This window comes from Micromys minutus (assembly GCF_963924665.1).
Source record: "Micromys minutus genome assembly, chromosome: X".
Classification (NCBI taxonomy): Eukaryota; Metazoa; Chordata; class Mammalia; order Rodentia; family Muridae; genus Micromys; species Micromys minutus.
Genome location: NC_137970.1, coordinates 14,151,395 through 14,172,575, shown reverse-complemented (window position 1 = coordinate 14,172,575; position 21,181 = coordinate 14,151,395). Strand labels below are relative to the sequence as shown.

Here is a 21,181-nt window from a genome sequence, read left to right as displayed (position 1 = left end):
CCTAATCTACTACAAGGCATTCAGCAGACTCCAAGCTTTTCTACTTCAAAACAGGCCTTAAGCACGGGGCTGACTGGCTGCCCAGTCTCCCCTTCAAGCGACCCCGGGCTGTCAGGGAATCCCACTCCTCCTTGCACAGAGGGGGGACAGAGACAGCCACGGGCAGGGGGGCGGGGAGCGGGGGCGGGGTTGGGGGAAAACTGGCATCCCTGGGCCTAGTCGTCCAGATCCACCTCAAGCACGATGGACCCAGGCAGCTGGTTGATGTCTAGGGCTTCAGGGGGCGAATCCCTCAGAAACTCGCAGGGATCGGGGAGCCTCGGACAGTCCACGTTGCGGCTTTCCGTCGGCTGCTGGGTGGACCAGGGGGTGATGCCTCCAGCCCGGAGAGTGTCCCCGGTGGCATCAATGAAGGAACACTCTGAGGCAGGAGAGGTGGGCCTGGAGCCGATCACTGGCAGGGGCTGCTCAGGGGCCTGGCAGTAGCCAGCATCCAGCGGCTGCAGCAGCAAGCCACCTCCCCCAACAGGTCCTCCTCCTCCTCCGCCGCCGCCGCCGCCGGCGCTGCCGCAGCGCGGCTGCTCGCAGTAGGTGTAGTCGGGAATCTCGTCGTCCTTCCAGTTGCACACCAAGTCGGGGGCCAAGGGATGCTCGGACTGTGGCGGCATCCCCTGGAAGAGCTGCACGGCGGCTGGCGGCCCCAGAAAGCGCAGGGGCCCCATGCTGGCCAGGAAGAGGCTCCGGCCCTGCTGCTCCCAGGCGGCGGCGGCGGCCAGCCCCAGCTCCTTGCAACGGGTGGCGGGCGACGAGGCCGAGGAGGCTGCGGCCGCGGCGGCCGACGACAGCAGAAAGCGGCGGGCAGCGGCGGCACAGTCTTCGGCCGCCAAGGCCGCGTAGCGCGGCTCTAGGTGCTGCAAGGGGGCGGCGGCGTAGGCCGGGTCCCGCGGCAGCGGCGGCGACAGCGGCGGCTCCTCCTCTGGGCCGGCGGGGGCGGACCCGCTGGGGCTGTGCACGATGAAGCAGAGCATGCAGGGCCCGCGGAAGAAGCAGTCCCGGTTGCGGGCCGCCGCCGCGGGCGGTGGGGACGACTTGGTCGCGGTCCGGCTCGGCAGTCGGATGAGAGGGCGCCGGCGGCGACACCAGCTGCAGCAGCGAGGCTTCTTCTGGCTCGCACGGTTCCGCGACTCCTTCGAGAGAAAGTGGCCCATAAAGACGGCCCTAGGAGGGCGAGCCGGAGAGAGTGGGACGGAGGCCGGAGAGGCAGGCTCCGGTGGCCGGGCAGGCCGCTGGCTGGGCCTCTGTCCGCAGCGAGCTGCTCCGCGCTGCGCACCTGGCACCCTCGACGACCAGGGTGGGCGTCAGCTGCGAGGGGACCCAGGCGGCCAGAGGCGGGCTACATACTTTGGGCCCGGAAGCCTGGAGAAAGATGGGCCGGAGCTGTGGGGACTCGAGGGAGCAAGCGAGTCGGGTGGCTAGGCTGCTCGGTTCGGCCAGTCAGCGCGGTGGTGGGGGCTCAGACCACTTTTATCTGCAGCTCCGCCAACGGCGCGTGTGCCTGCGACACAACAGGAGCCGCAGGAGCACACCACCCACTCCAAGAGGGGGCGGAGCCGGCCTTGGGGGCGCGCCGGAGGGGGGGTGAAGGAGGGAGGGTGGGTGCGGGGGAGGAGGGGGGGTTGGAGAGATGGCTCACCTGGTTGGGTCGCCAGCCTGACAAAAGGCTAGCTACCCGCCCAGCCCCCTGCTCAGAGGTTCCTTAGGGGCCTGAAGCCCATGCCTCATTTTCTGAGGTGGGCCTTTTTTTCTCATTTTTTAAAATGTAGACACTTAAAGCTATAATTTTGCCTCCTAGGACTACTTTCACAGTGAGGTTTCATGCTGTGTTTTCCTCTAGTTCCCGGAAATGCTGTTTCTGTTTTGATTTCTTCTTTGACCCATTCATCATTCAATAATGTAGTGTTTAATCTCCAGGAGATTGGTATGCTGTCAGTTTTAAGTCGTGGTGCATTGTGATCAGATAGAATGCTCGGTGTCGTTTCAATCTTCCTTCAATCATAGATTGGTTTTGTATCCCAGGATATGGTCTGTTTTGGAGACCCGTCCTTCTGCTGCTGAGTACAATGTATGCCCTTTGGTGTTCGTGTGGAATATTCTGTAGGTATCACTTAAGTCCATTTGATGACTGATACCATGTAATTCTCATGATTCCCTGTCCACTGTCTGTCCAGGTGGCTTGTCGGTGGGAGAAACGGGGGCATTGAACTCACACACATAACTAACAGGTTGGTGCTACAGTCTGTGTCTTTAAGTCCACGAGCGCATCTTTAAATGAAATTGGGTGTGCTGGTATTTGGTGCGTATATGTTTAGGATGGTAATGTCTTGCTTAATTGTTCTCTAGGTTAGAATTAAGTGTCCTTTTTTTATCTCTTCTCAGTAACTCTAGATTGAAGTCTATTTTGACATATATCCCAACAGTTCCCTTGTCCCCATTCTCATTTGACTGGAGTACTTTGGTCCATCCTTTTACTCTAAGGCAGCGTCTAGTGTCTGTCTTTAAAAGTTAAGATGTGTTTCTTATAGGCAACAGGTAGATGGATTTTGTTTCCTGATCCATTAAGCCAGCATGTAGTTTAACCAGAGAACTGAGGCCGTTGATGTTTAAAGTTAATATTTAAAAGTCTGTGCTGACTGTAGCCATTATGTTGTTGATTTTTGGTGGCATTATGTTCTTGGTACTTTATGCTTTTGTGATGACGGCTTTGTATTTCTTTCAACAGTCTCCTAGCTACACTCGTTTCTTTCTGCAGCCTGAGAGACAGCTTCCTGTCTTTTCTTTAGGTGTTATTTGTGGGATACAAAATTGTTAAGCTGTTTATAGCATGGGCAATTTTCTTTCAGCTACGGCCAATAGTGTCACTGGGTAAATCAGTCTGGGTAGCTATTGTGTTCACTTTTTAGCACTCAGACTGCATTGTTCCAAGATCTTCTGGCTGTCTAAGTGTCCACTGAGAAATTGTTTGTTATTCTAATAGGTTTTCCTTTTTTTGTGACTTGCTACCTTTCTTTTGCAGCTTTCAATACGCTTCCTTTGTTTTGTATTCTTAGTGTTTTAACTAGCATATGCTGTGCGTATTTCTGGTCTGGTCTATTTGGTGTTCTGTGTGCTTCTTGTATTTGTATGGGTGTGTCTTTCCTTAGTTTGGGGACTTGTTCTATGATGCAGATGTGATGATTAAAAGAGGGGACCAGACCCAGCAAGCAGAACTGAAAAGCTTTGGCCACATGGTTCTGGCTTTAGAGTCAAGGATACAAGAAAAGAGTTATGGAATCTCCCTCTCTGACTAAGGAAAGCCACCGAGGCCAGACTTGTCCCAGGGGTGTACCTGCATTGGAAGCCCAGATGAGCCATTGCATGCGGCTGTGAAGGTAAAGCCTGGATTGTGTTGGAGACCCCAAGGTGTTAGAGATGCCAGAGTCATGGGATACATGCCAAGAAGAGCTGCAGACTGAGTGTGGAATCAGCCCAACACAGTAGAAAGGGGTGGGAGGTCTGAAGAGCACTTTGACATCAGACATAAACATGCAGAATTTGGTATTTGCCCTGTTGCTCTTTGGTTTTGCTTTGGGCCAGCATTTCCTCACTTCGCCCCTTTTCTTCCTTTTAGAATAGTAGACTGGGATCTCTACATGAAGAAGAGGGGCAGAAGGAGGGCTGAAAGACAGACGTGGGACATGTGCTTCTATGGTAAGCAGTTAGAGTCGGTAGAGGTGTAGGCCTGGGTCCAGTGCACCTCTTTGGAAAGGTTGCAGGGATGGGTGGATTTGGCAGTGTGAATCTAATGTCTCAGGCTAGAGAAGGGACCACGTGTGTTTGGGAGTATGGGTCCAGAGGGTGGGGGCAGATGAAACTGGCAGCATAACTAAAAGCTTTGACTATGTATGGGGCACCGAGGTGCTCAGATGGGGCAAGGGCAAGGGTGGATGGAGTTAACAGCGCAAATTTGAGCTCTATTCTTCAAGGGGAACAGGAGCACGTGCACAGGACATATCTGTTGAGATCTTTAATGCGCTGTCATATTTCCTATGCAGATGATCATGCCACTTTTAAAAAAGGATCTACTTCCTTTGATTTTTATGTATTTGAATGATTTACCTCCATGTATATATGTGCACTGGGAGTGTGCAGAGCCAGTAGAGGTGAGAAGAGGAAACAACAACTTTAGAAGTAGAGTTAAACAGCAGGTGAGCTGCCATGTGACTTCTGGAAACCAAATCCGGGTCCTTTGTAAGAGCAGTCAGTGTGTACCCTTAACCACAGAACCATCTCTTCATCCACCGACCTTGTCACTTTTAACTGTAATATTACTTTTTTAGCCTATGCATTGTCCCAGGATCTGGCCCATGCTAAGGGAGTGAGTCACAAATACAGGGTTCTGACACCGTGGAAGGAGGTATGTTGCTGCTGTTTGAATATAGTTTGTTGTGACACATATACATGTACATAATAAGTTTTAATCAAGACTCTGTTCCATCACTAGGCTGTATACCCCTCCCACTCCTGATCTCAGTGACTTTCTCAACTAGTCTTCTATTTCACCAGACTTGGTTTGTTTGCTTTTGTCTTGTTTCTGTCAACCCACAACTTCAATTAAAGTTACCTAGAGGAGCATGTGTGGAGTGGTTATTGAATAGATCCCCACCTACCCATGTATTTTCATCACCATCACTACCAAGTACCCTGGTTTTGCTCCCTCACACTACTCCTCGTCCCAATACTCTGGTAGAACCTACTCAACCTCAATGTTTTAGGGTTTTACTGCTATGAAGAGACACCATGACCAAGTCAACTCTTATAAGGACATCGTTTACTTGGGGCTGGCTTACAGGATCAGAGGTTCAGTTCATTTTCATCAAGGCAGAAGCACGGCAGCATCCAGGCAGGCATGGTACAGGAGGAGCTGAGAGTTCTACATCTTCCTCTGAAGGCTGCTAGCAGAATACTGGCTTCCAGGCAGCTAGGACAAGAGTCTTAAAGACCACACCCACAGTGCCACACCTACCACAAAAGGGCCACATCTACTCCAACAAGGCCACACCTACTCTAACAAGGCCACACCTTCTGATAGTACCACTCCCTGAACCGAGCATATAAAACCATTACATTCTACTCCCATGGCTTGTTCAAACACATGAATCTATGGGGGCCACACCTAAACATAGCATAATGCAAAATACATTTAGTCCAGCTTCCAGAGTCCCCCATAGTCTATAGCAGTCTCAACAATGTTAAAAGTCCAAAGTTCAAGGACTCTTCTGAGATTCATCCAATCACTTAATTGTGATTCCCAAAGCAGGAAACCAGCTGGGTAACCCCCAAATTCTGCATCTCCGTGTCTGATGTCAAAGTGATCTTCAGACCTCCAACTCCTTTTTTATCTTTGTTGACTGCAACAAACTTCTTTTCCTGGTCTGGTTCCACTCCCTGTTAACACTTTCTTTAGCAAATAGCCCACTCGGCTCAGGCATCTGGAGCATCTGGAGCATCTGGAGCATCTTGTGGTCTCCAAGGCAGGTTCAGTATTCTAGCTTTTTGTTTCAACTTCTGGGATCCTCACATGATCATCTGGGCTCCTCCAAAGGGCTGGCATCACCTCTCCAGCTCTGCCCTCTGTAGCACTCTAAGCTCAGGTTGATCCACTCCACTGCTGCTGCTGTTCTTGGTGATCATCCCATGGTACTGGCATCTCCAACACACTGGGGTCTTCTGCTACAACTAGGCTTCACCAATAGCCTCTCATAGGCTCTCTTCATGGTGCCAAACCTCAACTTCTTTGCATGACCCCTTCAGTCCTGGGCCATCAACTACAACTAAGGCTGTACCTTCACCAAATGGCCTTCCTTGGCCTCTCAGAATGCCAAGCCTCAGCTGCTCTTCATGTCCGCTTTATGCCTTCAAATCTAGTATGACCTGGGTGACTCTTACACATTACTAAGTACAACTGCAGTACAAGGTACAACCTTAGCTATCTCTGAAACACAGTTTTTTTCCTCTTCTCAGAAAACACTTCCCAGAAGATTTCACCTCAGTGATGCTGGTCTCTTCTTGATTACCACTAATTTCTTAACTCTAGGTAGCCAGCATCAATTGTCCCAGTAGTCCCTTCTATTTTTCACTCTAAAGCCATAGCCACACGACCAAAGCTGTTGAATCCTGCTGCTTGCTGGGGCTGGAACATGGTTGGTTCCCTTGTTCTATTACATTATCACCAGCTTTCTGTTTTCCACCTGCTTCACTGCCTAAGCTTGGCTGTCCTGGATCTTGCTCTATAGATTGGCCTTAAACTTAGATATCTTCCTGTCTGTCTCCTGGGATTAAAGGTGTATACCACCACACCTGGACTTAAACTTTTCTTCACCTAAAACTTGCTTTGTCCCAGGCTGGCCTTGAACTCAGAGATCTGCTTGGCGGTATCTCCTAGCATTAAAGGTGTGAACCACCATGCCTGGATCCAAACATAGCTGGGTAAGACCTTGTTCCAAAGTCTCACTCCCTTAATCTGGTATCTTCTAGAACATAGGATTCAGCTCTATTCTACTTTCTAGTATTCCTTTAATTGAACCATATATTTTGTATATTTCCTTTATCAACTTGCTCCTTTTCATTAAAATGTTCTTCATAAGAGAAAACTTTAATAACCATACAACAGAATTTATACCAGGCTGTTTTGATACTTCCTGTTTCAAAGCAATTAATCTAAATTTCTTCACCTTATCCTCAGGCAGCCTCAGGCAGACAATGGCAAAAGAAACAACATTCTTCACCAAAATACATCAAAAACAGTCTCTAGGCCACATATTGAAATTCTCCTCTGAAACCTCTTGGGCCAGGTTGGCTCAGTTCAAATCACTCACAGCAACAAAGTCTTCTCTATTCCTTCTAGGATGGCTCATTAAGCCACACTTAAAGTATTCCAATGCTTTCCAAATACAATGTCCCCAAATCCACATTCTTCCAAACAAAAGTATGGTCAGGCCTATCACAGCAATACCCCAGTTCCCATACCAACTTCTGTCTTAGCTAGGATTTTGCTGCTATAAACAGATACTACGATGAAGGCTACTCTTATAAAAGCTTGTTTATAGGTTCAGAGGTGCAGTCCGTTGTCATCAAGGCAGGAGCATGGCAGCATCCAAGCAGACATGGTGCAGGAGGAGCTGAGAGTTCTACATCTTCATCTGAAGGCTACTAACAAAATACTGTCTTCCAGGCTAGGATGAGGATCTTAAAGCCCTCAGTGACACACCTACTCTAACAGGGCCACACCTACTTCATCAGGACCACAGCTTCTAATAGTGCTACTCCCTGGGCTGGGCATATACAAATCATCATACCCTAGTAGTGTCTCTTCTACCTTCTGGTCGTGTTTGGTCAACACATGTTTTTCATTTGTTTCCTATAGGGGCATTGCTAAGGAATCAAGACCAGAATCATGGGTACCTTAGAAGTGGCTACACCACAGAAGTAAATTTTCCTCACCTTCTGAAAGCATTCATTACATAGAGATCCTTCTTAGGGGAAGAGTGTGATTTCATAAGCCCCTTTCCATAGCAACTGTTAACTTTCTACCAATCCTCAGGAATGCTAGAGAGGCTCATAAGCATTCTACCCTCTCCATGACAGGATATGAAGGCCCAATCTTCTGCAGATAATAACAGCTGCTGAGACTTCAGGCATGCAAAGGCTATGTCATGTCCTAGAGACTTGAGTCCACACCACTGCACCCTCTCCTCTACCTCTTACAATCTTTCTTTACTTTCTTCCATGGACTTGCCTGGCCCACGGAGGAGATGATATGCTTGCCTCTTTTAAGGCTGTGAATTCCACAATTGCACATACTCAACACTTTGGCCAGTTAAGAATCTCTGTGGTAACTGCTATCAGACACTTCTCTGGCCAAGTGCAATAGCAGCACTAACTTATAGGCATAAAAATGAATAATTAGAAGAAAAACTTGGCCTTTGACCCAAATTTGCCATTATAGTGTGCTAAAATACACGACAGTGAGCACCAAAATCAGTCTATGGGACCTTTTCCTGATTGTTTGTTGTCACTGTCAATGAATTAAGAGTTTTGATTCCTGTCATAATGTTTACTGCTACCACCATCTCCTCTTGACAGTTGGCCCTTCTGGCTACAATTGGGATGCTGTATGTTTGCTGATAACTAATGGACACTGCTAAACCTGATAAACCTCAGGGATGATGCTGAAATGCACAGATAGAGTCTCATCAGCTATAACCCAGAGCTTCAGAAATTCTGCCTTGGAAGTAGGGACATCACATATATACTCCTCTAATATATAGATTTATGTGAAGTGAACTGTGTGGGATTATGTAGCAAAGCAGGGAACATAATCAAGTTTACCTTTTAACATAACCTGTAATAGTTCTATCAATTTCTTTGTCTTAGTTAGGGTTTTACTGCTGTGAACAGACACCATGACCAAGGCAAGTCTTATAAGGACAACCTTTGATTGAAGCTGGCTTACAGGTTCGGAGGTTCAGTCCATTATCATCAAGGCGGGAGCATGGCAGCATCCAGGCAGACATGGTGCAGGGGGAGATGAGAGTTCTACATCTTCATCTAAAGGTTTCTGGTGGAAGACTGACTCCCAGGCAGCTAGGATGAGGGTCTGAAAGTCCGCACCCACAGTGACCCACCTACTCCAACAGGGCCACACATTCTAATAGTGCCATTCATATTCAAACCATTACACTTTTTTCTTGAAATATTTCCAGCCTATTCATTATGTTCAGTCTCTCTTATTCCAAGAGACACTTAAACTTGTCATTGTCAGACTACAGGTTTCTTCTTAAAGCTATTTTGCTCATCAAGCTGAGAAAAATCGTTGACTTGGAACCAGATTCTCCACTCTAAGATGAGTTTCTGTGGCACAGGGCGGGTCCAGACACTCTAAGAATTAGGGATGAAGGGCATCTGGTTGGAGCCTCTGAAGATGAGAGGAATGAAGGGCCCAACGGACCAAGCTCTCCACTTAGAACAAGCCAGGAAGGAATAACTGTGCTCTCATTTCCTTGTGCCTACGGTTTCTTCGGCACTGGGGCCTGACACCCTGTTCCAACCAATCTGTTAAAGAGGCTGCATCAATTTGGACCTTACAAGAGCAGCCCATGCCAGTCAGTCCAGCAAGCACAGTGCCCTTTAACCCTTTAATCCACACCCTGATTCAGTGCCTTTTCCAGGTGGATGTGTACCTACTGAGTACCCTCCAGAAGCAAAACTCAGGTGCAAGCACAGATTGAATTCTGAATAACTTGGATACAGAACTTCCAAATGTCTTCGTTGGCACTTGGATCATATAAGATGCATTCCTTGTGTATTTGGTATTTTCATGAATAGCTATTATTTTGGGATTCCTAATATGTTCAGAACGAATCATACACATTTTAATTCCTATAGGCACATATGAAGAACACTTAAATATCTATAAATGAGTTGAGCATTCTTTCATACAAAATGGTTTAAAGCCATATTTTCAGAACCCTAAAACACAAAGCCCATCCCACAGATCTCTGAGCACTCTTCTGCACTGGAAAGCATTAGTCTTCCATAACCGGCATTTTCCTTGGGAGTGATCTTTAGTACTTGACGTGTGTGATTGTTCTGATGGCCATTCAGTGAGTGTTAGTGCAACAGATGACATGGTGTGGGCACTTCTAGAGAGTGACCAGAATAGCCAGGTTCTAACTTCCATTCATGGCTCCCTGTCTTCCTTAAATATAAGATTTTCTTCCTCTAACAGAGGACCACTAATTCTGCTTTCAAAGTAGACTATTTTGCATTTTATCCTCGGGACTCTATGTTCTTGATGTTTTAAGGCAACATACAAAGTAATGGTTTTCATAATGACATACTCCCATATTCTTGGCTTTTAATCAGTCCAAGTCTCAATCACCTTGTCCCACCCCCTATCCTCATCCTACTAGTCCCCTTCTTTCCCCCTAATTGTCCATGTTACTACTTTCCTGGCCCCTGTATACAGAGTTACTCTTTGTACCTCCTTAAGGACTTCACCTCAAATCTTATAACTGATACCCTTTCTAGTTTCATGTCCCCTCAAATTACACAAGAACACAAATTTAAATGTGGTTACTCATTTGAAGTTAACCCTAAACCATCTGTCTTTCTGCATTTGGCTTGTTGAACACATCCATTTATCAGCACCTATGAACACTCTGCATCTCTACATAGCGCTGAGGCAGAGGTCTCTTGTCTCTTCCCTCTCTACACTTATGTTCATCAGAGCCATATCCATAGGAACTCACATTACCTCCATCATTCCTAGGAGAGTTACATGGGGTGTTATGACTCTTACATACGAATGGCACGTGAAATGAGCATATAACATAGCTCACCGAATAGCATCAGCCATGGAACATTACTAATAAGACTGCAGCCTTTATTATACCAACAGAGATTATGTGTCCCTTGTCTGCAGTGGTCCAGAATTCTAGGTTTCATTTGTACTATGTCCTTCAGCTATAAGCCTTAACTCTGCTATTCCATAAGCTCTTCTGCCTTTGTTCCCATTTGGGTCTGACCTTGGACTTGGCTCTAGTACTACGATTGTTAAACCTCCCTTAAGCTCTGTTAACTGTCTACTTCATTGTCTATTCATGTTCATATAAAATCCTAAATCTCAGTGTATCTTATAATATATATGTATATACATACATACATACATACACACACACACACACACACACACACACACACACATATATATATATACACATATATACATTTCTGAAAATAATTATGTTGTGGGATCTTTCACCAAATCACCAAATGAATCTGTTAGAGTTGTCACATGGTATTGGTTTCTATGTAGGAGTCAAGAATTTTTGGGGAATTAGCTCATTAGAACCATGTACTTGAGTCTGTTTCTTGCCTTGGGCCCTTCTTATTTCTTGTTGGCCACCCTAATCCAAGATGAAGGGAGAAACAGCCTCTCCTGTACACTGCATGTATGGAAAAAGCATCCATCAACTGAACCCATTGTAAGCCCAGAGTAATCTTTCTGCCTTTATTTCTTTCAGTATTTTGTTAGCAATGAAACAGTAACTACTAGTCCAGTGCAGCTCAGTGGTAGAGCCCTTGCCTCGCATGCAGGAGGATCTGGGTTTAATCCCTAAAATCAGACATTACAACTCACCCCCAAAAAGCTAAAGTTAGAAGGTAAAAAAACCAACTTTTGATCTTCACAGAAGCAAGCATCTGTACACTGAGTCTCAGGCTCTTCGATAGATGAAGGTTCCATTTGCTGTCAAGCAAAGCCAGATTCTCCCAACATCACAGAATGTGGATTTGCCACCTGTATGCTGACAGGCAAGGGACAGGCAAGGACGTGTGTACTAACCAAAAGATGAAATGACAAAGTTGTAACTAGACATATTTCTGGTGTAGCATGGCAGGTAACAGGTGACCCTAGTGATGACTTGTATATGTGTGTGAAAGACAGAGAAACATGTTAAAATAAACAAATAGATGGCTGCTTGGCAATCCTAGGCAAAGGAAGGTAGTGTACTTCAGTGCAGACATGACTGATGTGTGATGCCTCAGATAAGTACAGGGCACACAAACCATATATACATATATACACATATACATATATACATATATACACATATACATATATACACATATACATATATGCATATTATATATATCATTAGTTATATGCCTTGCTGAATGAAATATTGATCGACTTATATTTTCAATTGTTTTTTAGTTATTTTGTGCATGTGTACATGAATATGTTTGTATGTGTATGCACACACTCACACGTGTTCAGCTGTGAATCTCAGAGGACACTGTGAGGGACCCAGTTCTCTCTGTCCGCCATGTAGGTCTTTAGGACTGAACTCAAGTTGACTGGCCTGGCAGCAGGATATCCTTTATCACTGGATCATCTAGCCTGCTTGAAGCATGAGTATTCGTCCAGAGTGGCTGTCACACGGTAAGATGATACTCACAGAGTGCTTAGCATGTACTGCCTGCAGGGCTGACCGGATGCTAACCATCCAGCCAGATCTATTAAAGAGTGCCTGGCACAGAAAGAGCAATTCTAGTGGGGCTCAGCACAGTGACCGTAATAATAGGAAATGTTTGGCACAAAGAAAGCAGATTCCTAAGAGTATTTGACACAGCCTACAAAATTGCTAAGAGAACAAGCACTTGACACATGCTTAATTCAGAACTGTATTAAAAGTTTATAAATAAATAAATAAATATATTTATGTATATATGGTGTTGATATGTAGTCTTTCAAAGCTGCAGCTGTGATCCTCAATTCCCACCACATTCTTCTTCCACCGTGGGCTTATTTCCACTCTGATTGGCAGACAAAAGAGAAGGAAGAGAAATGCTAGTGAGTTGCCACCACCTACTCACCGGTCTTTTCCCTCCTGTCCTTCACAGCCTACATGCTTTCCTTCCATCCGACTTGCGAGCCTCTGCTCCACAAGCAAACCCTCTGCTAGAGCACAGGAGCTGCCTCAACCTTGTCTTTCAATTCTTTAGCCAGAGGATGGTATGGACTATACTTTGAATGATAATTTAGGATTTAGAAGCCCATGTCAGGGCTGGAGAAATGGCTTAGTGGCTCACAGTCATCTGTAATGGGATCTGGCGCCCTCTTCTGGTGTGTCTGAAGACAGCTATAGTGAACTCACATACATTAAAAAAAAAAAAAAAAAAAAAAAAAAAAAAAGCCCATAGCATCCTGGCTAGGGAAGGTCTCCAATCTCTAAACTACCCAGCACTGGAGTAAAGGAAGCATGACATACGATTTTCAGTTCAGTGTTGCACCCCAAAGTACTAGAAGTGGATGATTGGGTAGGGCCCAATACCATATGAGAAACGTGTGTTCTGGGCATTTTGAGATGTGTCAGAGGCCCACTTACAGATGTAGTCTTCGTCATCTTCTTCAGGGTCACTAATCTCTTCATATATCACTCGAGTCTTCCTCTCTCGCAGCCGGTGGCTCCAAGCATTTACCTGAATACTCCCAGCTCCTGAAATGTGGAGAGGTTAGTGCATGAGAGCCAGGTCATTTAGGGCCTTTTATCTTCAGAAAACAACAGGGCTTGTCCCTCACATGAGCCCATGGGCCTTTACTTCTGCTGGCTCACAAAGATTGAGATTTCAACCATACAGCAGTACAGACCAAAGGCCATTGTGTGTTATATGTCCCGTTGTACTCTCTGGTCCCCCACCCTACCCCCTGATATAGATTTTCTGTTTTTGTCCTCCATTACAAGGACCAGTGACCATTCGCTTATGTTGTATGGATTTCACAGTTAGCTTCAGAGCATGTAGAAGGCATGAAAGCCAGTGTTACATGGCTTTCAGAAGAAGGACAAGTCAAATTATGATTATGGAGACCCATTCTAACATCTGAACTGGCACTGGGTGAGCTCCTCACCCAGAAAGGCCTGGGATTTTCAGGGCTTGTTCCAAACACCTAATACTCGCCAGGGAAACCAGAGTATTGTTTCCCTCATGGTTTCCTCTCATCCAACATCACCCTATTGTCTGTCCCAAAACATGTGCTTTCTCTTGGGTGTGCAGGTGTCTCTGAGTTAGTGCTCCTGGAACACAGGATGGGTTATTCCTCCCCATACTGCTTTCTTCTGCAGTTTTTAAACACTGAAGCACTTGTTCGGGATATCAGTAGCATTTCTGTATTGTTTTAGAGGTTAAGTATCTTCTCATGTATTTTTCTAAAGGTTATATTAGCATATATTAGTTACATATATTTTTCCATTTCATTATGACATTTTATATGCATATATAATGTGTTTCGATCACTTATACGCCTAATTACTCTCTTGAGTCATGCCAGTGCCCTTTTTCCCTACCACTAGATTCCCTTTTATTTCATCTTGCTTGGTATTGGTGAGACCCAGTGAGTTTCATTAGGCCTTTTGTCCTGGCAACTGCCTTCATATCCTCTAAGAGTGGCAGAACCTGGTGACCCCTTCTTCCATGGCAGAGTGTTGAAGGGCTTGATCTTTTGCAGGTGTTTTAAAAGGATTTTCATAACGTTTTAATCACACTTGACAAAGTATTTCACTTTTTGTAACTAAATGAAAAAGAACAGGGGTGTTTAAATGAGAAAGCAATGTCCTAAGTAAACCGTGTTTCCAGGGCTACAATGTTTGCCTTTATAGTCTTAATAGACTGTCATTTGCGCAAGCAAAAGAGATGTAATTAAGAGTGTGGAGGAAAGAAGACTAGGCGAAGAAAAGCACTGGAGAAACCACAGGCTCTGGGAAATATAAGGCTGCACACGCAAGCTTGTCGTGCACTGCGTGGACAGTCAGTGTGACTAGAGTGACAGAGACAGTACTGCATGCACCATGATGGTGTGTGCAGATTAACACAACAGGGGAAGGGGAAGAAAGAATGGAGACATAGTGATCTAGGTATTAAAGAACCTGGTGCCAGGGGTGGTATCACATAAGATGCTGGTGAGAACACTTCAGGTAGAATTGGGCAAGGTGGCGCCTACACTATGTCTGTTGATATAAAGATGTGTCATTGGTCACTAATAATACGCTACCTTTCATTCAACTTCCTGAGTCATGCATGTGGGAGTCTATGTACAAAACTAAAAGAATGTTGTTTCTGAGCTCAGAAACAGAATTTATTGCCTTTTATTGTATATTTGCATTTTTATTTCTGTGTCTGTCTCTGTGTATGTGAATTATGTTTGTGGGTGTGTCTGTGGAGGAAGCACTGTGTCAGATCCTCTGGAACTGCAGTGTCAGGATCCCTTCAGTCTTTCAGTCCTTAGCTATGTCCTCTCTGGCCACTACCTCTCAGCTCCCAGAACTGTCCCTACAGTAGACTTGACCATGAAACTGTGGAAACCCACATTCCATAAAGAGCAGGTGCCTCTGAGGGTTTCTCTGGCTTGGGGCTTTGGAGCAGACAGTTCTCTAGTATAGTCATGTCCTGAAGTTGATCACAGTGGAAGGGGCTCACCATGAAAGCCCTGTCATTTCTGGCAAGATGAGTGCATGGTCCCTTCACAGAGAAGAAGCTAGCTGGCGATCTCTATATGAAAAATGACTGTCAGGAATACCGACAGGAGCAAGACCTGCACTTCCAAAAGGAAGGAAGACATGGCTACACTTCAGTAGTTTGGGCTACAGATTAGAGAGTTAGGGAAACCACTCTTTGGCCAATAATTTAGCACAGTTGTGCCAACCCTCATTATCCTACTCTAATTATGAAAATGCTCTAATTGAAGAAACTCAGGTCTGGTACTCTAAGTCTGACCAAGGACCTGTGTTGCAAAGGCCCCATAGGAAAATGCATTACTATGATTTTGCTAAATGAGTGTAGTACAAACTGTCTTCTAAATTCATTTCTCTACCCACAGGTAAGCGAGCGCTCAGACTGCATCAGAGAGGTTGTTTTGTACAGTGAGTGGTGGCTAATGCAGAAACTCCTATCTGGGTAGACTGCACAAAGTAAGTGTATGGATTTATGGATTACATAGCTAAACATCAAACATGTATGTCACACACCTTCTTCCCAAGTTCAAGTTCTATTGCAGAAGAGGGGATAGAGAGATCTTAAGAGGCAAAAGACATTCGCGACAGAGCAATATAGTGTTTGAGGGATATGACAAGGTTGTTAAAGTCATGAACACACAGTAGGCGTCTTTGCCCCCCTGAGACCTGCAAATGATCAAGCCTGCCAGCACTCTAGCATGAAGTGACTAGGAGCTCATGTGCTCTCAGCCTCTGTGAGCAAATCTTAACAGTATGTGGCTTTTGTGGGAGGAGAGTCAGTTTCCTTTATGAGTATGGCCCCTGGTAGTTCAACTATACTCTGGTGGGTGCTTCTACATCCCACAATATGTAGATAGCACAAATTGGGCTTGGGTTTTTTTTTTAATGAAAAAAAGGTATGGATGTTGAGGGAAAACAGCTAGAAAAGATGTTTATATTTATTAAATGAAAGGGTGGGGTATGTGTGAATATGATTAAAACACCTTATATAAAATAATCAAAGAAGTAACTAAATACCACATTAAAAAACAATAAATTGTGTTAAGGACTAGGAAGTAGATTGCAACCAACCTGCCACATTGGAACCTTTCTCTTCAGAGGCAAGTCCTCCTTTTACATTCCGAATACTTATTGTCACTGATGCCAGCTATAAAAAAGAATCAGAGATAAGGCATTTTGGCAAATAGTAATCTACAGAAGGTATTTCTGCTACTTGATTTAGAGTATTCTAATTTGCCCAATATTTAGGGCAAGACCTGGCAAATAAATAAAAACATCACATACCAAAATTAACCAAACCCAAAGATTCAGTGACGTTCCATATAGTTATAACTGGCATTTGAAACAGCACGTGGAGTTTTACATTAAAATCTACACTTTAACTATCAAAAATATATCTATACACTTATCCACCACCAAAAAGAAAGCTATCCTCAACAATGTGGGTATGAACTGAGGAGCAAACAGGGTGCACTCCTACAGAAAGAGGTGATACTCACCTTCATACGTTTTCTTTGTGTCACGCCATAAGTTTTATCAGAACGCTCATCTACAGGGAGTGAGAAATCAAAGGTTTTGTTTGTTAGTAACTATTCCAAAAGCTTGGAATCCTGCTGATTTAGGGAAGGCTAGAGTGGACAGTGAGTCCATGCATGGAGGAGGAGCTGGTGGAGCCTGGCTCTCGTTCACCTGACTGAGGACAGGAGCACTATCTCTAGTATCCTTTTAGAAGTCTCCTGATTGTTTAGGAAGTGTCAGCTAAGCCTCATCACCGTCTAAACTTTCCGGTGTGGAATAATGAGAAAATTTATTTAACACATGAAATGATTTGAATAATCAGGTGTTGACTGCATGAGTAAGGATAAGTTATTGAGCTCAGTACTTTTGGGGGCTAACTAATGAAATAATTCTCCTTTATTCTCAAATACTGTGCATAAATTTCAGACCCGGTGTTTAGATCAACTAAAGTGCTTGTGGGAGCTTGTACAACCTAGCCTACTTACCTGGGGACAAGCTGATAGGACATAGGACATTCTGACTCTCTTTGAAGGTGTTACACATTGGCCATTTACTTATTATCCATAATAATGTACACTATAATGTTTTAGAATTTTATATGACAGGATCTTTTACATAACCCTCAGAATAAATACGTTTCCATACAACCCTGATCTGAAGAAGAAATGAGCTGCCTGTGATCTTTCTAGGCATCTTGACTGAGAAGGTGCTCTTTCACAGCTCCTCCCTGACCACTCACCTTCAATGAATTTGACCACAGATTGCTTGGCCTGTTCCTTGCAACGCATGAAAACTGGTTGGTTCACTGTGACCCCTAAGAGGAAGCAAAATGCTTGTTCTTTAACAGGCAGCACAAAGAGGGGGAAATGCTGCTAGGATCTGGGGTACAGGACAGATATTAGGGTCCACAAGAGGCCCGAGCTCTATTGCCTATGGTCTATGCTGTCAGTCCTACCCAAGGTAGACTAGAGCAGTATACTCAGCAAGTACCTTGACATTTCTCCATGGAGAAAGGTATCATGTGGCATAGAAAACAAACTGTAAACCCCCAGGCTAGTCTGAACCCAGAGTTTCTGTTACCTAGGCCGGTCATTCTGACGTAGTTTCTTTTCATATACACGTAGGCACTTTTCTGCCATTTGGTCAGCTTTCCCCACTCTTCATCAGAAAAGTATGCAGAAATATCTTGGATGGCCTAGAAAAGAAGGAAATGATAATTCTAGCAACTGTTCTGATGGACATGTGTGCCATTCATCCCAGAATGCCCTCTGTGTTGGAGGGCCTTAGTGGTTCACCTAGAGAATCAAGACAGTCCATCCTGGGAAATGCTAGGGTCGAGCGAGAGATGTAATAGCCTTTCCCCCAGTCAGTAGAAATGCTCAGTGCTGCTTATTTATTCTCCTTCTCCACTTACAAGGGGCTGAGTGTTACTAAAATAATTTAATACTAGGTCATTAGTCTGAAGTCTTCAGGGATGCTGAAGAAGGACACATGGAACATTGGTGCATGGAGAGAAATCCTGAGATTTATGGAGGTCCAGTGGAGACTGTGGTCCTTGTCCCAAGTGCCTCTGATTCCCGCCTTCTGATAAGTCATTCTACAATGGCCCTTGATCACTCAGCTGCTTCTGTCCACCCACTACCTGGCCACCTCACCTTGCATATATTGTTTGATTCATAAAACACTTCCACGGGGATCTTTGCACAGGAACTCACTGTTTTCATGTTAGTGAGATCACTTTGATTTTGAAAAGACACCATCTTGTCTTCTTCAAGCTCGAAACAAACTGTCCTGCGAAGGAAGGGAGTTGCAGATAGACAGTAACAGTCAGTACCTGAAATTTTGTTGTACCCCTTTTCACCCCGAGATTAGGTCTATGGGAGAGTTAGTGGTTAGGAATCTGTCGGATTCTATGAACATGTATGTATAAAGGTATCTTGAGTCTTTGAGAGTGGGTCAGGCTTCTGTCCTGCTTAGTTTCCCTGGAGTGTTCATTGAGATTAAAAGGAAAGAGAAAGTTATTGAATTAGGCAACCACATGCTTTCACCCATTTGAGGAAAGTGAAGACTGATTTCAGAGAAGGTAAGAATGGAATGGTTGTCGCTGGAAGATGGGTGGCGAGAAGTTCAGAAGAATAAGGCACACAAGCACCAAATACACAGGTAGAGAGGAAGAATAGCTGCTAGTGTTTTATAGTACCCTTTAGTGACTACAGTACCTACATATGGTGAATTTGAAAGGGAGGAAAAAAGAAACCGGAGTTCCCTTCTTATGCCTGTAACAGGGTAGATGGGAGGCTGAGGTAGAAGGGTCATATGTTCAATGCCTGCCTGAGTCAGCTATGAAGTGAGATCTAAACCAGTCTGGGAAATATACAATTAAATCCTGTCTTAAAGATTCAATTGGGACTTAAGTTGGAGCTTAGTACTAGGATTCTTACCTTCCTTGTGAGAAGCCCTTGCATTAATTCCCTAGTTATACCAGAAAATAGTAGTTATACCAGAAAATAGTAGAGAGGTCATAAAGCTTCACTCACATGGAAATGAATACATAAGGACAGAGATATGAATTAACCATATTTGATAAGCACACACAGGTATATCTTGAACCATCATACTTCTATTTCAACTCCCATGCTCCTTTCCTCTGCTCTCTTCCAGCTCTGGGTGGCTCCTTAACATTTCCAGAATTTCCCCTTCATTAGTAAATAAATGCTTTAACCTTTTATTTTATTAAAAAGTAATAGACACAGAAAGGGTTCACCACCACCACCCCACACCTGATGGAGACAGATGCAGAGACCCACAGCCAAACATTAGGTGGAGTTTAAGGACTTCTGCAGAAGAGGGAGAGGAAGGACTGTAGGAGCCAAAGGTATCAAGGACAATAGAAAACCTAAGAATCAAATAAATTTGGCCCATAGGGGCTCATAGAGACTGAACTGCCAACCAGGGAGCATGCATGGGACTGAGTTAGGCCCTCTACACATTTAACAGTTGGTCTTCATGTGGGACTCCTAAGAGAAGGAGCAGGGGCTCTCTCTGATTCTGTTGTCTGCTTTTGGGACCCTTTCCTCCTGGGTTACCTCTAGCCTCAATAGAGTATGAGCCTAGCCCCACTGCAACTCAATATGCCAAGGCTGGATGATATCCATAGGAGGCCTGCCCTTTTCTGAAGAGAAACAGAGGAGGAGTGGATGTGGGAAGAAGGGAGGTTGGAGAAGGACTTGGAGGAGAGGAGGAAGAGGGACGGCAATTGGTGGTTTAAAGTAAGTAAATAAATAGATTTAAAAATAATAAACACAATAAACTTTTTAATAAAGGACATTTCTGGGCACCTGCTGAAACTTAAATACGTGTGTCTACATCATTACTTACTCTTAAAAGTTTTCCCCTAGAGACAGAATGTTACTAGGTTGCCAAGGTAACAGAGAAACTCTGGGCCCAAATACTTCTCCTGTACCTGCTTCCTAAGAAATTTAGATTACTGTTTTGTGGTACAGTGCCCTGCATTGTATGTAGAAATTTTGTGGTGTGTCCGATGTAAATTTGGTGCAAGAATTGCCACAGGTTTAATAGTCTCCCCAACTGATGGTTGCCAGGGAGCTAGGAAATGGATATATGGCTATGCTGTGCTGAAAAGTGGGGGGGGGGCATGTTAAGTAGAGTGTGAATTGTTAGACTATTACTGGGCTAATTTAGAAATTTCTGCAGAGATAAAAGACCTAGAATCTCCATATCTACAAGACTGATTATCAACACAAAGTCAAAGAATATGGCACATCTCAAGATACACTAATCAGGGGTCTTCAAACTGAAGTCCCCAGAACATTTTTAGTGAGTGGACATTGAGGTGTCTCTGGGACCATCGAGATTGTGTCTTCACCCAAGGTTGGAAGGTAGCCCCTCTGACATAGATTATCTGGTGTCACTGAGGATGGAGGACATCTCGAGGCATATAGGTAGTTTCAAAGTTTGTGAAGCTAAGAGGCACATTACTTCCCTTAGAAACGGTGACACAATGGTCTGTCAGACACAAAATGATTATAGTTTCTAGTATCCTTAAGTAATTGCCCGGTAACGGTTTAGCTTAACAGTTCTAAGGTTTGAGGAATGCTGGAGACACAAGAAAGGCACAAGTTGGTCATCACAGGCTAACTTTTCTATCTGTTCAGATTTAGTTTACTGGGGCATCCCCAAGAAAGAACCTCCCTCAGACAGGAAGGGACAAAGGAGTGTTTCTCCAAGAAGAGACCCAAATAATTACCTTGATTCAGCTGTCCCTAGAGACTCAGCAACCAGAGCACCCACTCGCTTTGAAAGCCTCAGCGAAGTGAGTGGGGCAAGTAAGAATGGAATGTTGGCTCCCAGAGTTCCAGGACAGAAGTATATCACAAAGGGGATGTACTAAGTGTTCCCACCTAAAGGGGTAAATAAAGTAGGGGGGGTGTTGGTTTGAATCATCCAAAGACTGCCTCACCTGGGGATCCATCCCATATGTAGCCACTAAACCCAAGCACTATCACTTATGCCAAGTAGTGCTTACTGACAGG

The 21,181-nt window shown here is 44.7% G+C and overlaps 1 protein-coding gene across 1 annotated transcript; it reads right to left on the bottom strand.

The window, feature by feature from the left end:
* Nucleotides 1-1,472: 1,472 nt before the first annotated feature.
* LOC308415859 (protein SSX4-like) lies at nt 1,473-18,352 on the bottom strand (the record flags this gene model as incomplete). Its single annotated transcript, XM_080910886.1, has 7 exons — nt 1,473-1,555; nt 12,990-13,100; nt 16,182-16,257; nt 16,610-16,659; nt 17,368-17,442; nt 17,709-17,823; nt 18,284-18,352. 7 exons carry the CDS (start codon nt 18,350-18,352, stop codon nt 1,473-1,475), a joined length of 579 nt encoding a protein of 192 aa, XP_080767012.1.
* Between the last annotated feature and the right edge of the window lie 2,829 nt (nt 18,353-21,181).